The sequence below is a fragment of the Musca vetustissima genome, unplaced genomic scaffold, assembly GCF_032173495.1.
Source record: "Musca vetustissima isolate MV318-11 ecotype Yass unplaced genomic scaffold, APGP_CSIRO_Mvet_v1 utg2907, whole genome shotgun sequence".
NCBI lineage: Eukaryota > Metazoa > Arthropoda > Insecta > Diptera > Muscidae > Musca > Musca vetustissima.
In genome coordinates, this window is record NW_026880563.1 from 76,209 (window position 1) to 93,480 (window position 17,272).

The following is a 17,272-nucleotide window of genomic DNA, read 5'->3' on the forward strand; positions in this document are numbered from 1 at the left end:
AAGATTGAAAGCCAAGGCCTGGTTTTATGTTTTTTTTTTTAATTTTAAATTTAATTATAATAAAAATGTGCTGATTTATATTTACTAAATAATTACGTTTTTTATTTTTAATTTTTATTTTTTATATATACAAAAATCATTTTGCATATTTTAAGTACAATATAATTATTTTTTTTAATTTTTTGTTTATTTTTAATGTATAAAAAATTTACTTTTTTCAAATTTTAATTTATTTTAAATTTATTTTGAGGAATTTTGAGAAAATATCTGTAATCCTAAACCTTAATAGAGGTCTTGTGGTTTAAGATATCCTCTTCGTTAGGTTGTTTTATTTTACCAATTGTTTATGCCTTTATTTTTAAATTTCAAATTGTTTTGAAATAACTTTTTTTTAATTTTTTTTAATACACATGTTTTGTTTTTAATTTTTTTTTAATTTTTTATGTTTGTGATTTTTTTTTATTATTAATTTGTAAAATTAATACTACTTTAGTACGTTCTCTTTTGGCCACTTAGTTTCAGTTGCTGATTTATTTTTGTTTGTGTTGTGTTGCTCTATTAAAATATTTTTTTTTTTGTAAATTTTTGTGTCTTCATCGCTTTGTAACTCTTTGCTAAACTATGAAAATGCTTTAGATTTGCTGTTATCTAGTTTTTTTTCTGAAATTTTTTTCAAAGATAAACTACATAGCTTGTTTTCCGGGTCAGGACTCATCCATTTCTAAGTAGCAGATTTTCTTCCTACATATTTGCTGGGGACTTGAAAAAATGTTTTCTTAGTCCAATGTTGCTGAATTTTGTCCGAAATATTTTTTCTCTAAGAAGTTATTTTTTTCCAAACGAATTTCAAATCAATGTTTCTACGAATCATGTGTTGTTGTTTTTCTTTTTTGTATAGAATTTACTTTTGTTTTATTTAGTTAGTTTTCTTCTTTATTCTAACCTAGAAACTAAGTATCAATCATTTTTTTTAAGGTTAAGTTAAAAATCTTAACTTAACTTGTGACTCTGTGTTCCATATACTTTTTTGTCTTTGTTATTGTTGTTTTTTATTATATTTATATATAAACATATTGCAATAGATTATCCTCTCTTTTTTTAAACTAAAAAGCCAGAACCGAAACTCCAACAAACTTACTTGTTGTTTTTGTAGTTTAGGATTAGGGGTTTTTACCACTAGAGTAGTGTTTTTGTTGTTGTTATTTTCTATCTCTACTTTCATTACATTTACACTGTTTTTGTTGTTGTCATTGTTAAGGTATTTGCTGTTTTCAAACAAAGCAGTTACTTGTGTTGTTGATAGGTTATCCTTTTGTTGTTGTTGCTGTTTTTGTAAAAATGACAAGGAGGTCCTCGTCAATCCTGCCAATCCCAGATTGGTTGTCAGGTGTCGTTTTTTTTCATAGTATGTAGGTGGGGGCCGCATTCACAGATTTAGTAACGTTGTTGATACTCATGATGCCAACGATTGAAATCGATGTGGAATACAACAATGGAACCAGTTGAGAGACCAGCCAATAAGTATCTGGAATTAGATAAACAAATATGAAAAAAGATAAGTAAAAAATATATTTTATATTTTACGGATAATTATATTTTAAACGTTTTTTATATGCTTTTTATGAACACCTCAGGGAACGCGACGATTTTTTTTATAGAAAAAAGGACACCTCAGGGTCCTGAAGATTTTTTTCATAGGGAGGACACTTCAGAGATTTTAATGGAAAAAACGATACCTTAGGGGACCAGACAATTATTTTCTCAGGGAACTTGGCGAATGTTCATTCTATAGAAAAAAACACACCTCAGGGGACGTGACATTTTTTTCTATAGACCTGAGAAATTTCTTCTATATATTAGGTTGAGGAAAAAGAAAATTATTATTAGACCCTCAGTCTTATGACTAATTATGGCTCAGCCTTATGGCTAATGAGGGTATATACTCTTTGATATGGTGAAAATGTGCCTCATCGTAATATTGGTTTTAGGCCCCATGTTTCTTTGGGGCAAATCCGTTTCAGGTGCCTACCCCAAAAACTGGTCAAAATTGGGCTAAAAATTACTTTTATATTAAAATGTAAACGTACTATCCGATTGTAATGCAACTTTGTACAACCAATTACCTTTACCAAGCCTAGTTCATGTAGGAATATGGGACCCATTGGTCCTTCTACTACCTTCCCCACAAATTTTCAATATTTGTAAATCCAATATCAGGCGAATGGAATGTCAAACTTTGCACATCCTATTACCTTTACAAAGCCCAGATCAAGTTTGAAGATGGGACCCATTGGTCTATTCCTTCTGGTAACTCCCCCCCAAATTTTCGAATTTTAAATTTTTAAGTCCAATATCAGGCGATTGGAATGCCATATTTGAACCAAACATTGCACAACCTATTATCTTCACCAATCCTACATCAAGTCCGAAGATGGGAACCATTGGTCCACTCCTTCTAGTATCTCCCCCACAAATGGTCAACATTTTAATATTTTTTTAATATTTGTAAATCCAATATCAGGCAAATTGAATGTCCGATGTGAACTAAATATGCGCCGTTTTGTTGTATGATTTGTTTCAATTTTAAAGGTAACTTATAATGCCTCTCTCATAGAAGTCCTGCTCATTATCTGCAAAATACTCTAGTAGTCGATTTTTACAATCCTCCCTAGATACCGATGTTTTATCATTAAAGAAATTTTGCCATGCAAGAAAAGTACGATAATCGTTTGGTGCTGTATGGCGGATGCATTAAAACTTCCCAACCAAGTTCCCGAAGTTTCTGGCGAGTCCCTGTAGATGTGTGTGGCCTAGCGTTGTCGTGGTGGAACAAGACACCACTCCTGTTGGCTAATTCTGGCCGTTTCTGGACAATTGCTATCTTCAAACGATCCAGTTTTTTAGCGTTTGGCCATATGGAAGCAACTCATAATAAAAAATCCCCTTCCAGTCCCATCAAATACATAGCCTTCCTGGCCGTTAGTCTTGGTTTGGCCACCATTGGAGGTGCTTCACCGCTCTTTGACTAAGATCGTTTTCACACAAGGTTATCGCATGAGATCCACTTCTCATCTCCAGTCACCATCCGTTTCAGAAATGGGTATATCTCATTCCTATTTCTTTCTCTTAATTGGAGTGGCACCCAAACATCGAGCTTCTTTTTGAATACAAATTTGTGTAAATGGTTTAAAACATTTTTAATGACGATTTTTAGCCCCTGAGCGATGTTACGACTGCTAACATGCCGGTCAACTTCGATCATTTCTCCGATTTTATCGACATTTTCGACGGGCCCAATGGATTTCTTTTTCTCAACCTAATATTTGCCAAAATATTCAATATCGGTCCATGTTTGGACATAGTCTCCATATTAATGTCCCGCCTAATTTCCTGAATTTTGTATGTTATAACCGGGTTTTCTACTAAAGGGCTGTAATTTGGTATATAAGGTTATTTGAGGGTGAGCAATATTTTCTTTTGTTGTGACATATCACCAATATAAAAGTCCCGCTTCATTTTTGCTAGTTTGAGAGGCTTAGCCGCTTTTTCTAACCCATGTAGGACTCCGCCCTATCGGTACATAAAAATTGCCTTAAAGAAATCCACTCGTGGTATTTTTGTAAAAATTTAAACAAATGCGAAGTTAAAAATTTTGCTCATAAGTTATTGATATGCATTAAAACTACATTACTCCCCTTATCCAATAGTCATCCGAATATCTCCATTCATCGGCGAGTTATTGCCATTTGAAATTGACTATGTGCCCCATCGAAATATTTTTTAGACCCATGTTTCCGTATCAGATAATTTGGAGGCGACTTACAAATGTCTGGTGAGTGTGCACGGTAACTCTCGAAGAGAGTAACCGATTTCCAAACTTTGCACATCTTAATATTACTTTCATCCTGACCGATTTTTAGTATTTTTAAAGCACCCACCATGATTTGGCGTTTTCAGGTATTGAAATATTAAATTTATCATTTATTTCGTTTACTTACTTTTGATCATGTGTCAGTGCCAAAGATCGAATTCCCGCATTGCAGGCGGGGAAGGCATACAGTGGTGCCAAGTTGAAGGTGCGCCACACTTCAACAATACCACGATCGCCGGCTGTCATTAAATATTCACCGTCACGTGATAACAGCATGCACTGCAAAAGGAGAAAAGAAAAAACGAGAAATAGTTAAAATATAAATTTGAAATAGGACAAAGAAATAAAAACTCCCAAATTAAATTGGTTGAAATTTTTCAAAATATTAAAAAAGCGACAAATCTGCCCCTTCTTACCTGTAAATTATCATTGTGTGTTTCATGTCTAAGTTCTTTGCCGTTGATGGTATAGGCGGCCACATTGCCCTTGTCATAGTTGACGACAATGAAACCTTCGCGGGACATGGCTATTAATTCCGGCGAATGGAAATCCATGGGAGCGTCCAGAGAACGTAACAGATCGCCAAAGGTGGTGTGGATAAGAACGGGACCATCTACAAAAGGGACGGGAAAAATAAAAAAAAATTGTATTAATAAAAAATCATTACAACATAATTTCCCCCTTTCCACATGAGTCTCCCCACCATTTGGTATTCTTTTCAACTTACTTGTTGATCCGGATACAACCAAACCCAGTTCAGCACTAATCACAACCGATGTTACAGCCTGTTCGTGGCCCGTCAGAGTGGCACGTGGTGTTGGTACATCACCCTCACCGACAATGCTTTGTGTGCGGGCATTCCAATGCCATAGAAGTACTGTACAATCTGCCGAACCCGATGCAATATAACAATCCGAGGTGATGTTGCATTCGGAACGGGCCAGACAGGTGACCACACCGAAATGGCCAAAGACGATTTGTACAATTTTAGCTGCAATTACAAATTAAAAATAAATATATTATACAAAATATTCTCCAGCTTGTGAAATTCTCTTCTCAACTTACCCGATTCAGTATTGAATACCCGGAAACTATTATCCCAAAAGCCGCAGGCAATAAGGAAACGACTATCCACTGTGACCACAAAACAATTGGAACGAATCTTTAACATTTGACTGAAATTATCACCCAAATGTCGACGATTCATGGGATTGTTGTGGGTGGTATTTTGAGCAGCTGCTGAGGAGGGAGAAACGAAACAAACAAAACAGAAATACCATTAATATCCTGCATTCCTGGCCTTTCACCTCATTTGCCCATCTTCTTATTCTATTTTAAATACTCACTTAAAACTGGATCGATGGCCAATGGCTTAACGGCACCCTGCTGTTGATTTGAATCCGCATAGCTGGGACTTTGGACGGACGCTGTATAATTACAATTCCAACGATTCACCGCAAATTGATGTCCTGCCGTCACTGTCACCACCGATGGCAACGACAACTGTGGATACGTATTGGCCGAGATGTGAATAATGGGGGAATTCTGATAGAATTTCAATATTTGACACAAATCATCGGGCATGGCACTAAACATCATCGGTGACAGATGCATGGCAGAACTGCGTGGTGGATGTGGCTCCATCAACAGTTGACTTGGTGTCTGACCAAAATTGCGTATCTGATTCTCGACCGCTTCACGCATAACCGGATCGGCAATGGCATCCAGATCGACACTACCCTCATAGGTCAAATAATAGAATACATTGGTGGCTCGGACTGCCTCGGGACCACGTTGCTTGTAGCCAAATATCAAATCAATCCATTGATGCAGTTGGCACGAGACGAATTCCGATTCTAAAGCCATGCGGTTGATGCGCACAAACTCTTCGGGTGTCTTGGCCCATGGCGGCAGCTCTACATCATTTACCAAGGCTCCGTCTTCGCGATGACCCAGTCGATAGCCAGACGAGTTGTAGAACATTTCCGGCAGGAAATACCATTCGGGTATTAGCTCCTTTACATCCGAGGTATCCCGTTGGCAATTCTTCCATGACAAATTCACCGAGGAGAACAAACGATCGGGATAATCGAATTTGCCTCCCTGCAAGGCCAGGAACATTGTGGTGAACGGTTCTACTCTCACCAACCAGTTGAGAGTAAAGCTAGCGGTGGAATAATGTGTACCGTAATGGAATGGAGGTATTGTATCACTTTCCCACGACTCGTAACGCTCCTCGAAGTAGGCTCGGCGTGAGGGATTGAGGGCGCCAATCGGCTTCGAGAGATCCCGGTAGTTCGAGGGCAGACTTAAATCCAGATCTTTGGTTTCGTAGTTGGTCAGGACCCAGGGGAATATGGGGTATTGGTTTAAATCGTTGTATGTGCGACCTGCTATGGTATTGAGGAACATTAGATACTCGAAGTTGGAGATTTCACGACGCTGCCATTTCTGAGTCATGTTCGAGTTACGCATCAACTGACGTGGCGACATCATCGAAGCTCGTCTGGTCTGCGGTATGCCATACTTGATGCCCACACCAACTCGTGGCAGGGCCTTGATGACCTTCTTCACGGTGTGTTGGTCGGGGAAGGCGAACAGTATGGAGGTGCGGGAGGCCAAAAAGATTTCCAAGGCAACATTTTGCAATAAGTAGCGACGCGAGAAGATCGCTCTCACCTCGGAGAAATACCATTTGCCATGTAGGTGATCACAATATTTCAGTACCTCGGGTTCGATCTTCTGGAAATCAGGATGATCTTCATCGACTTCGAAGAACATCTCGGTGCTGGTAATGGACACAGTGCCGGGTGCCACCAAACCAGGAGCAATCAGCTTAGCTTTCGTACTAATATTTACAGGTCCAGTCAGATCCAGGTCCAATTCGCGATCTTCGATCAACAGCTCGGCATCGTCGAGTAAATCGGCAGTGTGTTGGGTAGCTTGATGGGCACGACTGACAGCAATTTGTGTGTGGAATTCATCACGGGTCTGGAGGATGGCATCTTCGGGACCACCATTTTCTAAGGCAGCTTTGAGCGTGGCCTGAGGATGTGATGAGCCACGGGGATTTTGGACCATGCGTTTGCGCCGGCGGGCATCATCTTCCCAGGCATCCAGTTTCCAATAGGTTTGTTTCTGTACCGAGCCGCTGGAATCACCCCAGGCTCCATGACGATTGCACATTATGTTGCGGACCTTCTCCAACAGGCGGCTAGCAATGACATTGTCACGACGCCTTGCCGCCGTGATCAAATGATCACACATACGCTCCTCTTCGCGACGTTCCAACAGGGTCTGGGCACATTGTGACTCGAAATCGGCATGTTTGAGAACATCATCGGCACGCATACGATTCAATATGAACTCGGCCTCATTGGCTACACGTACAATGTGATCCTTCATGGCATGCGAAAGCAGGCGGCCCTCATTGATCAGTTCGATAAAGGCGAGGCCGGCATGTTTTTGCAAACTATTCTGCCATTCCTGGGAGCAAAGCAACATTACCAATTCCACCACCGAGTGGGAGTTCTTGAAAGTGGTAAGGCCTTTGCCCTCCATCAGCAATTCTTGGCCGTGGGAGCCGACCAATGTCTTCGACAAATAGTGGGCAAAGTCCACCATGATTTCTCGCAGCAAGGGGCAAACGGGACCCAGGGCCACTTCGAGTTTCTGTGTTAAACTGGCCTCGCGAGAGGGAGTGGTCATGGGCAGCTGACCCACAAGTGGAGGTTTCATGGGCAGATCATCGGGCCGGGAGCCACGCTGAACACCCGCATTACCGGAGTTGCCAGACGAATTGCCGGAATTGGCATAGCCATCGGGTACACGTACCACGGATATTTCCGAATCCGGTTTGTCACCACGTTCACTGCCATGCTGAGAGTGTTGCATGTGGCCGGCGTGCAGCGAATGCATGCCGCTGTCATCGCCACGCATTTTACCATCGACACCGGATGCGCCGGGCATTATAATACCCGTGGCCGTGGCCTGTACACTGGCGTCTTCATTCAAATTGACATCTGTCCAACTTTCATCATTGGAATTTATGGGCTTGTTATCGTCGACCATTATTTCACTTGACGATTCCACTTCAGGAACTTCATTTTCGGTTGAGTTCATATTCAGGGAATTGCATTCGGAATCACTCTGTAAAAAGGGGGAATGGTGGGGTGTGGGAGGAAGAGAGAAAGTAAGGCATACATATAAGTTGATTGTGGTTAACATTTTGTAAAATACGCGAAATGATTTTTGTGAGTGTACGTGTGTGTGAAGGAGTGAATGTACTTATGGGTGTGTGCGGAACGGTGCGTGTAGGTGAATATAGTTGGGTTAATATAAAAGTGGATGTGTTTGTGGTAGTGTGGATACGTGCCTGTGCATTGGATTGTAAGTAAATTACCAAATATAAGATTTCATATGCATATGTGGGAATGCGTATATGTGAGTGAGTATGTGTGTAGATGTGTGCTTAATGCGGTTTACAGTTCAAAGTGCGTTACATATTTAACATTGCCAGTGTGACGGCTGATGGTGAGGCTGACGATGATCAGCATCATCCTCACCATCATTACACATGCAAGACAAACATAATTGAATTAATTTGATCGAAAACAATTTTTTGACATTCATTTGAGAATTGCGGTTGGTATTGTAAAAGGTACACAAATATACATAACTACATCAAATCAAATACGGTGTGTCTGTGTGTGAACACAAAGAACGTCATTTACAATCTGAATATGGAATGTGAACGTGATTTAGTATTGAAATGCGTACAAATACACACAAGACAATAATGGTTATGCCATTGTGGATTTGATATATTCGTATTATGAACCAATGGACGGGATTTATACATACACTTAATTGACAGCATTATTATGTTGATATAGTTAAAGTCATTTAAGGATATTTAATGAAATTATTGGGTATTATTATACATAAATATTGTCATAAAGATTGTGATTTATTAAACAACAAACCAAGCACGAATCAGGATTTTTTTCAAACATTTACAATTTTATGAAACATTTATATCAAGGGCACGAATTTTTTAGAAACATCTTTTCAAGGAGCAGCAAGTCGTGCATATATATTTTTTGGCCCTGAGTCTTGGACTTTTTTATAATATTTTTTAAGGATATCCAAGGTGTTGATTTTTTAAAGATTTTTTTCAAGGATCCACAAGGCGTTGTTCAAGGTGCGGTTTCACAAATTAATACAGAAATGTCGAAGTCGTGGACTATTCGAGGCGTGGATTTTTATTTTAAAAAATAGTTTTTCAAGGATTATTTGAGGCGTGGATTTTTAAAAAATAGTTTTCAAGGACTATTCGAGGCATGGATTTTTAAAAAATAGTTTTCAAGGACTATTCGAGGCGTGGATTTTTAAAAGAATAGTTTTTCAAGGATTATTCGAGACGTGGATTTTTAAAGAACGGGTTTTCAAGGACTATTCGAGGCGTGGATTTTTTAAAGGATATGTTTTCAAGGACTATCTGAGGCGTGGATTTTTAAAGGATATGTTTTCAAGGACTATTCGAGGCGTGGATTTTTAAAAAATAGTTTTTCAAGGACTATTCGAGGTGTACATTTTTAAAATATATTTTCTCAAGGACTATCTGAGGCGTAGATTTTTAAAATATATTTTCTTAAGGACTATCTGAGGCGTAGATTTTTAAAATATATTTTCTCAAGGACTATCTGAGGCGTAGATTTTTAAAATATATTTTCTCAAGGACTATTCGAGGTGTACATTTTTAAAATATATTTCTCAAGGACTATCTGAGGCGTGGATTTAAAAAAAAAATAGTTTTTGAAGGAATATTCGAAGCTTGAATTAAAAAAAATAGTTTTTCAAGGACTATTCGAGGCGTGGATTTAAAAAAAAATAGTTTTCAAGGACTATTCGAGGCGTGGATTTTTAAAATATATTTTCTCAAGGACTATCTGTGGCATAGATTTTTAAAATATATTTTCTCAAGGACTATCTGAGGCGTAGATTTTTAAATATATTTTCTCAAGGACTATCTGAGGCGTAGATTTTTAAAATATATTTTCTCAAGGCCTATCTGTGGCGTAGATTTTTAAAATATATTTTCTCAAGGACTATCTGAGGCGTCGATTTTTAAAATATATTTTCTTAAGGACTATCTGAGGCGTCGATTTTTAAAATATATTTTGGCAAGGACTATCTCAGACGTGGATTTTTAAAGGATATGGTTTCAAGGACTATCTCAGTCGTGGATTTTTAAAGGATATGTTGTCAAGGACTATCTCAGACGTGGATTTTGAAAGGATATGTTTTCAAGGACTATCTCTGTCGTGGATTTTTGAAGGATATGTTTTCAAGGACTATCTCAGACGTGGATTTTTAAAGGATATGTTTTCAAGGACTATCTCAGTCGTGGATTTTTAAAGGATATGTTTTCAAGGACTATCTCAGACGTGGATTTTTAAAGGATATGTTTTCAAGGACTATCTCAGTCGTGGATTTTTAAAGGATATGTTTTCAAGGACTATCTCAGACGTGGATTTATTTTTTTTTTCAAGGACTATCTCAGACGTGGATTTAAATATCTTATAGAATACAATAATTGGCATAGATTATTAACAAATTTTTATTTGTTTATTTTTTTTAATGTTTTTTATCTTTTGTATACATATTATCTTTTTAATATTTTTCAGTGACTATCGTAGGCGTGTTTTTTTAATATTTTTTTTATCTTCAACAATGATTTCGACATTTTTATTTAATTTCCTCGTTAATATCATTACACAATTCAAACACGTTTCTTGTACATAAGTAAATATCGGATTCAGATGCTGACATTATGTCACGTGTCTGTTGTCATACGAAAGAACAACAGCATCGGTAACAACTCACACATGATGAACGATATTATGTCGGAAAATATCCCTGCAAGCAATTGGAAGTGAGTTTCTCACTCCCTCGCCCAATAAGTCACTTCCGCGTCACTTCTTTTCGGATAAAAGGCGATAGTTTGTATAATTACAATAACAAAACTGTTCTTCTCTACTTTATATCGCCTTTGAGTTACTTCTGAGTGACGCCTAGGAAGACAAAAGAAGATTGATCAAATGCTACAAAAACAATTTGCTCTCTTTCTAAATTGTCTCTCATATCCTTGTAAAAACAGTTAGAGGAGAAAACATATAAATCAACTCAGTTAATGTTAATTGTTCAAAGTGATCTGTATGTATCAACAGTGTGATATTTAAATAATTAAAAAAGCGTAAAGAAAATACAAAAAAAAAACAGAAATTTTTATTTATATTGTGATTGTTAAAAGTTTGTATTTTATGTTTTGAATGTGGGTGTGTGAAAAAATAAATAAAATAATTTGAAAATTGTTAATTTATTTAATCAATAAGTTGTTTCAGTGAATAAATAATGTAATATTGAAAATATTATGCCTACTAGAAGTGACGAGGAAGTTTCAGTAACGTCAGGGCGATAGAAACTTGGAAGACATCGCATTCTTAAAGTCACCTCCTTCGGGAAGAAATGAACCACTTCCGCGCCACTTCCAAGAAGTAACTTCTGCGTGTCATATGCGTAGTATCGCGGAAGTTACTTCTAGACGTTACGCAGAAGTTACTTCTTGGAAGTGACGCGGACGTGGTTCATTTCTTCCCGAAGGAGGTGACTTCCGCGATAAGAATGATATTATCTTGTATCGCCCTGACGTTACTTCGACGTAACTTCCGCGATAGTTTTTGCTTGCAGGGATTTAACAAATCTGGGAAATTGTTACAAAATTAAATAAACAATTGGCAAGTGATTTTTTGGTAAAGCGACCGACAGCGACCGACCGACCATTCCAACCAAATATTGCCAAACAAAGTATCATTAATTATTCGTCGAAATGTTTGAAAATTTTCGGAACCCCCGACTGTGATTTATGTAAGGATGTATTTACACAGGGAAGACACACACACACGTGTGTTCCATCCTGATATCACCAATGCCATAACTGTTGTGTATTTGGGATAGCCTGTCATCCTGCCAGCCGATTTTCCTGTAGCCAATATATGTGGCCAATCAGCCAGCCACCCATTGAGTTAAACAGAGAAACTCATTTGTGTGGACCCAGCAGAAAGCAAGAATAAATGACAAATGATGATGATGATATGTGTGTTATGTAAATCACAATTGTGTGCATATATTATTCATATGCATGTGTGTGGGTGTGGATTTTTGTTGAATCTAAATGATTTATATGAAATTTGTTCATTTGTGTCATAGAACAGTACCGCTTGGTGTTATTGTGTACAAATTCAAGTTGTGTATGATTGGGAAACATTAAAAGGCAAACATGAATGCTTTTCATCTATCATCACGACATTGTTTGCCAATGTCACACAAAATATATTTCCAAGGCATAATGATTAATATTCGGTAGGCAGGGTAAATATGCATACAACAAATTTTAGAATATATTATGAGATTGGCAGGAATGGGCAGATAGAGTCAAGACGCATATTCAAGGCATGGGGAAACACTGGGGAAAAATTATGGGGATATTAAAATTATGTTTTTTTTCAAAGACTATAATTGGCATAGATTCCTTAAAAAATATAAATCAAAAAATATTTTCTTTTCAAGGGCTATCAAAGGCGTGTATTTTTAAGAATTATTTTTTTTTCAATGACAAATTGATTTTTTAAAAAATATTTTTTAAGGACTATCGAAGGTGTGGATTTTCCAAAAAATATGTTTTCAAGGACTATTAAAGGCATGGATTTAAACACAATTCAAGGACTTCCAAAGGCGTGGAGTTTTACAAAATATTGTTTCAAGGACTACCAAAAGGCGTGGATGTTTAAAAAAATTTTTCCAAGGACTATCAAAGACTGGCTTTATCAAAAAATATTTTTTCAAGGGCTATCAAAGGCTAGCCTTATCAAAAAATATTTTTTCAAGGACTATCAAAGGCTGGACTTATCAAAAAATATTTTTTCAAGGACTATCAAAGGCATGGACTTACCAAAAAAATAATTTTTCAAGGACTATCAAAGGCGTGGATTATATTTTGACATTTGTTACCCACTGTAAATCATCAACAATAAACATTTCAGCAAATATGCCATAGCCTACCATAATCGTATTACTTTATTATGTTCATGTATATAATTTATGCAGCTACATACATATGTATAAGTGTGTTTGTGTTCATGTGCTTAGGGCGACACAGTACAATTTGCAATATATTAAAATGTTCGTGCAGATGTCCTCCGTGTCGAGTTGATGGCATTGGCGCAAGGATTGTGTTCATAACTTATACATTAATCAAATAAGGACTTGTTGTAATGTTCGCTTACGATGATGTTGGGACGGGGGCAGGCGTGGCATCTGTACAATCGTCGTTTTCATTTATGACTGATAGCCTTATAAGTGACTGCTGATAGTTTATGATTGTTAATAACAGTGATGGTGATGATAAGTTTTCATCGGGTAACACATTCACAAGCTGTCATAAGCATGTATTGTATACATTTATTATTAAATTTTATGCGGGGAGGGGGAATGGGAGGTGAAGGATTTCAAATATATATGTATGGGTATATAAACGTTAACGACATATGTGTCAAAGACCGCAACAATACCACAATAACAGAGTTCGGTTAGTTTTGTTTGGCGAAGAGTGAATGCAAATGGAAGATTTTATTGATAGGAGATGTTGTTGTAATACATGATGACGACATATGCTTAAACATATTATATTTTTATTTAAATTTCAAATTCCACAGGCAAAAAGGGATATTTATGGAAGGGGATATTAAAGAGGCGAGAGAATTTCAAGTCGTGGATTTTTTTAAAGAATATTCTTTCCAGGACTATTGAAGGCGTGGATTTTTTAAAGAATATTTTCTCAAGGACTATAACAAGGCGTGGATTTTTTAAAGAATAGTTTTTCAAGGACTGTGGAAGGCGTGGATTTTTTAAAGAATAGTTTTTCAAGGACTATAGAAGGCGTGGATTTTTTAAAGAATAGTTTTCAAGGACTATGGAAGGCGTGGATTTTTTAAAGAATAGTTTTTCAAGGACTATAAAAGGCGTGGATTTTTTAAAGAATAGTTTTCAAGGACTATGAAGGCGTGGATTTTTTAAAGAATAGTTTTTCAAGGACTATAAAAGGCGTGGATTTTTTAAAGAATAGTTTTCAAGGACTATGGAAGGCGTGGATTTTTTAAAGAATAGTTTTTCAGGACTATGGAAGGCGTGGATTTTTTACGGAATATTTTTTCAAGGACTATGGAAGGCAAGAATTTTTTAAAGAATAGTTTTTCAAGGACTATGGAAGGCGTGGATTTTTTAACCAATAGTTTTTCAAGGACTATCACAAGGTTTGGATTTTTTAAACAATATTTTTTCAAAGATTAAAAGAGGCGTGAATTTTTTAAGATTATTTTTTCAAGGACTATTTATTGAAGGCGTGGATTTTAAAAATATTTTTTCAAGGACTGTCTATAAGGCGAGGATTTTTTAAAAATATTTTTTCAAGAACTATTGAAGTGGTAGATTTTTTAAATAATGTTTTTAAGGACTATTGATTGGGTAGATTTTTTAAAAATCATATTTTTCAAGGACTACTAGAGGCGTGGATTTTAAAAATCATATTTTTCAAGGACTACTAGAGGCGTGGATTTTAAAAATCACATTTTTTTATGTGCTACTAAAGGCGTGGATGTTTTAAAGAATATTTTTTCAAGGACTATTGAAGGCAAGGATATTTTAAAAATATTTTTTCAAGGACTATTGAAGGCAAGGATATTTTAAAAATATTTTACCAGGACTATTGAAGGCAAGGATATTTTAAAAATATTTTTCCAGGACTATTGAAGGCAACGATGTTTTAAAAATATTTTTTTCCAGGACTATTGAAAGCAGGGACTTTTGAAGGCGCAGATTTTTTAAGAGAAGGGCTAACAAGGACGATTAAAGGCATGTAATTTATGGAAGGACTTATAAGGACTATTGAACGCGTGTAATTTTTGAAAGGGCCATTAAAGTCGCGTACGTTTTAAAGATGTATTAACCACATCGTAGATTTTAAAGAACTATAGAAGAGAATTTTAGGAGTATGGGGCTTAGATTGTCTAACCAATATTTTCTCAATAACCAACACAAGACCTGGATTTTTATAAGAATGAGACGTATCCAAATCAAGGATACGTCTTTCAAGAACCTTGGCATTCTTTAAAAATGCCGAGGTCGAACTGTATTTGTTATTTGTAATTATTATTGTTTTGAAATATTTTATTTATAGATCAGCATATGTAAAATGTTATTTGAATTTAATAAGAATTTCAATGAACACCCCATGTAACCTTTATATTACGACCGCAAATTAATATTGTCCATGATTTGACTTTTGTGCTGGAAAAATCCTTTAATATTCCAATCACACGCACACATACGCACAAATTCGTTAAATTATTGAAAAATCACATAAAGTTGACCACAAAGTGAATGACGTTAAATTGATGTCAATGAGCCGTTGATGCTTTGGAAAGTTCGAAAGTTAATAGGTGACTAATAATGACATTTGAAAGGTGGTGGTGGGGGTTTAGTAAATTTACTGCCAGCAGGATGCTGATAATATCAAGGGGTTTCCAAGTGTACATTTACAAACGTTTTATGGTTTTGTTTGTATTAGTAATTCAAGTGACATATTGATGGAAATTACAATTAAATGAAACGTATTAAGTGAATTTGTGTGCAACCACAGGCTATTAAAGGTTAACAGCGGAATTTTTATTTGTAGTTAATAGTAAAGTCAACAAAAACAATTAACGAATAAATGAATTTAAATTTAAAAACAAGGGGAATATATAATTTATTGAAATTCCAATAAATTATCAAGGTGTGTCATCATTCGGATATCAAATTTTCTTAAATAAAAAATAATCCTATTGGAATTTTGTCACAAGTCTTTTTGCCAAAAATTTTTCATTGTTAGCCTCCTTGTTTAAACATTTACTTTGAGTAAAAATTCTAAATTAATACTCAACAATAGTTTTTTTCTTTTTTCTGAAATCGTAGACAATAACAATAGTTTTATTTCCATTTTCATACATCTACCCCAATTGTAAAAGAATTTTCACAATAAGTTTTGATTGAAAAACTTTTATTTCAACTTTTCTGTACTGGCAATATATATGAGGATGATGATGACGACGACCAAAGCAACTGACTTAAATGGGATACAAAATAATTTCGAAGCTACAGAATACAGTGAAGGCCAAAAGAGGCAGCGATTGTTTAAATATTCAGCAATGGATACTACTGAAGTATTTCTTTTGGTCATGAGGGCTGATAATTCATTTAAAATATTAAATGTATTAAAAATCGTAATCTGTACATCATTAACCCTTTGTGGCCCAATGTTGCCAACAGACAACAACATGTTTTATAGCTTATATTTAATACGCATATAGTAGATATATATTATTTGGATTTCATATGTCAATACCTGATTATGAACGACTCATATCAAAAGAAAAATCAAAATTTTGGTGAAGTTATGAGCTTTTCAAATGGAGAATCTGGTAAATTTGTTTATACAATCCTAATTATTAAAATCGCTTTGTATTCAAATTGTACGGATTCTGCCATCAGAATTATTTTTGATACTTGTAAAAATGAATAAAGAGAATAATTTAAAATAATTTTTTTTTGTCGATTTTGCATTTGGTTTTCTTGATATTGTACTGTATCTCCCGAATGCAAGGATGCAGCGATGTCAAATGTTGTGCATATCCTAGTTGCATTAAATCTGTGAACAGAAATTTGTTTTAAGATTGTGGAAAAAAATTCGGGGCTCAAAGGGTTAAGAATTGGAAAAAAATAACTACTCCTCAGATGGATGGTATGGGACACGTTTTGGTATATCCTGAATTTAATGGTATCCCCCAACATTCGGTATTTTTGTTTTTCAACCGAATTGAATCTAATATGATATTTTCAGTTATCATTGGAGATTTTTTAAACAATTTCTGGAGGCGTGTTTATTGAAGAATATTTTCTCTACGACTATATGAGGCGTGGATTTTTTGAAGAATATTTTTCAAGGACTATTAAAGGCGTGGATTTTTTAAAGAATATTTTTCAAGGACTATTAAAGGCGTGGATTTTTAAAGAATATTTTTCAAGGACTATTAAAGGCGTGGAGTTTTTATTGCATATTTCTTCAAGGACTATTAAAGGCGTGGATTTTTTAAAGAATATTTTCAAGGACTATTAAAGGCGTGGATTTTTCAAAGAATATTTTTCAAGGACTATTAAAGGCGTGGATTTATTAACTAATATTTTTCAAGGACTATTAAAGGCGTGGATTTTTTAAAGAATATTTTTCAAGGACTATTAAAGGCG

The 17,272-nt window shown here is 35.7% G+C and overlaps 1 protein-coding gene across 1 annotated transcript in view; it reads right to left on the reverse strand.

The window, feature by feature from the left end:
* Positions 1-1,404: 1,404 nt before the first annotated feature.
* LOC133326235 (neurobeachin) overlaps positions 1,405-17,272 on the reverse strand; it is a 164,869-nt gene continuing 149,001 nt past the window's right edge. The window contains exons 25-30 of the mRNA XM_061534916.1: positions 5,218-8,020; positions 4,937-5,110; positions 4,599-4,862; positions 4,288-4,484; positions 3,999-4,150; positions 1,405-1,525 (exon numbers count right to left, since the gene is read on the reverse strand). Coding sequence (XP_061390900.1) covers positions 1,435-1,525; positions 3,999-4,150; positions 4,288-4,484; positions 4,599-4,862; positions 4,937-5,110; positions 5,218-8,020 — 3,681 coding nt within the window. The 3' untranslated portion in view covers positions 1,405-1,434. The remainder of the gene's footprint in view (positions 1,526-3,998; positions 4,151-4,287; positions 4,485-4,598; positions 4,863-4,936; positions 5,111-5,217; positions 8,021-17,272) is intronic.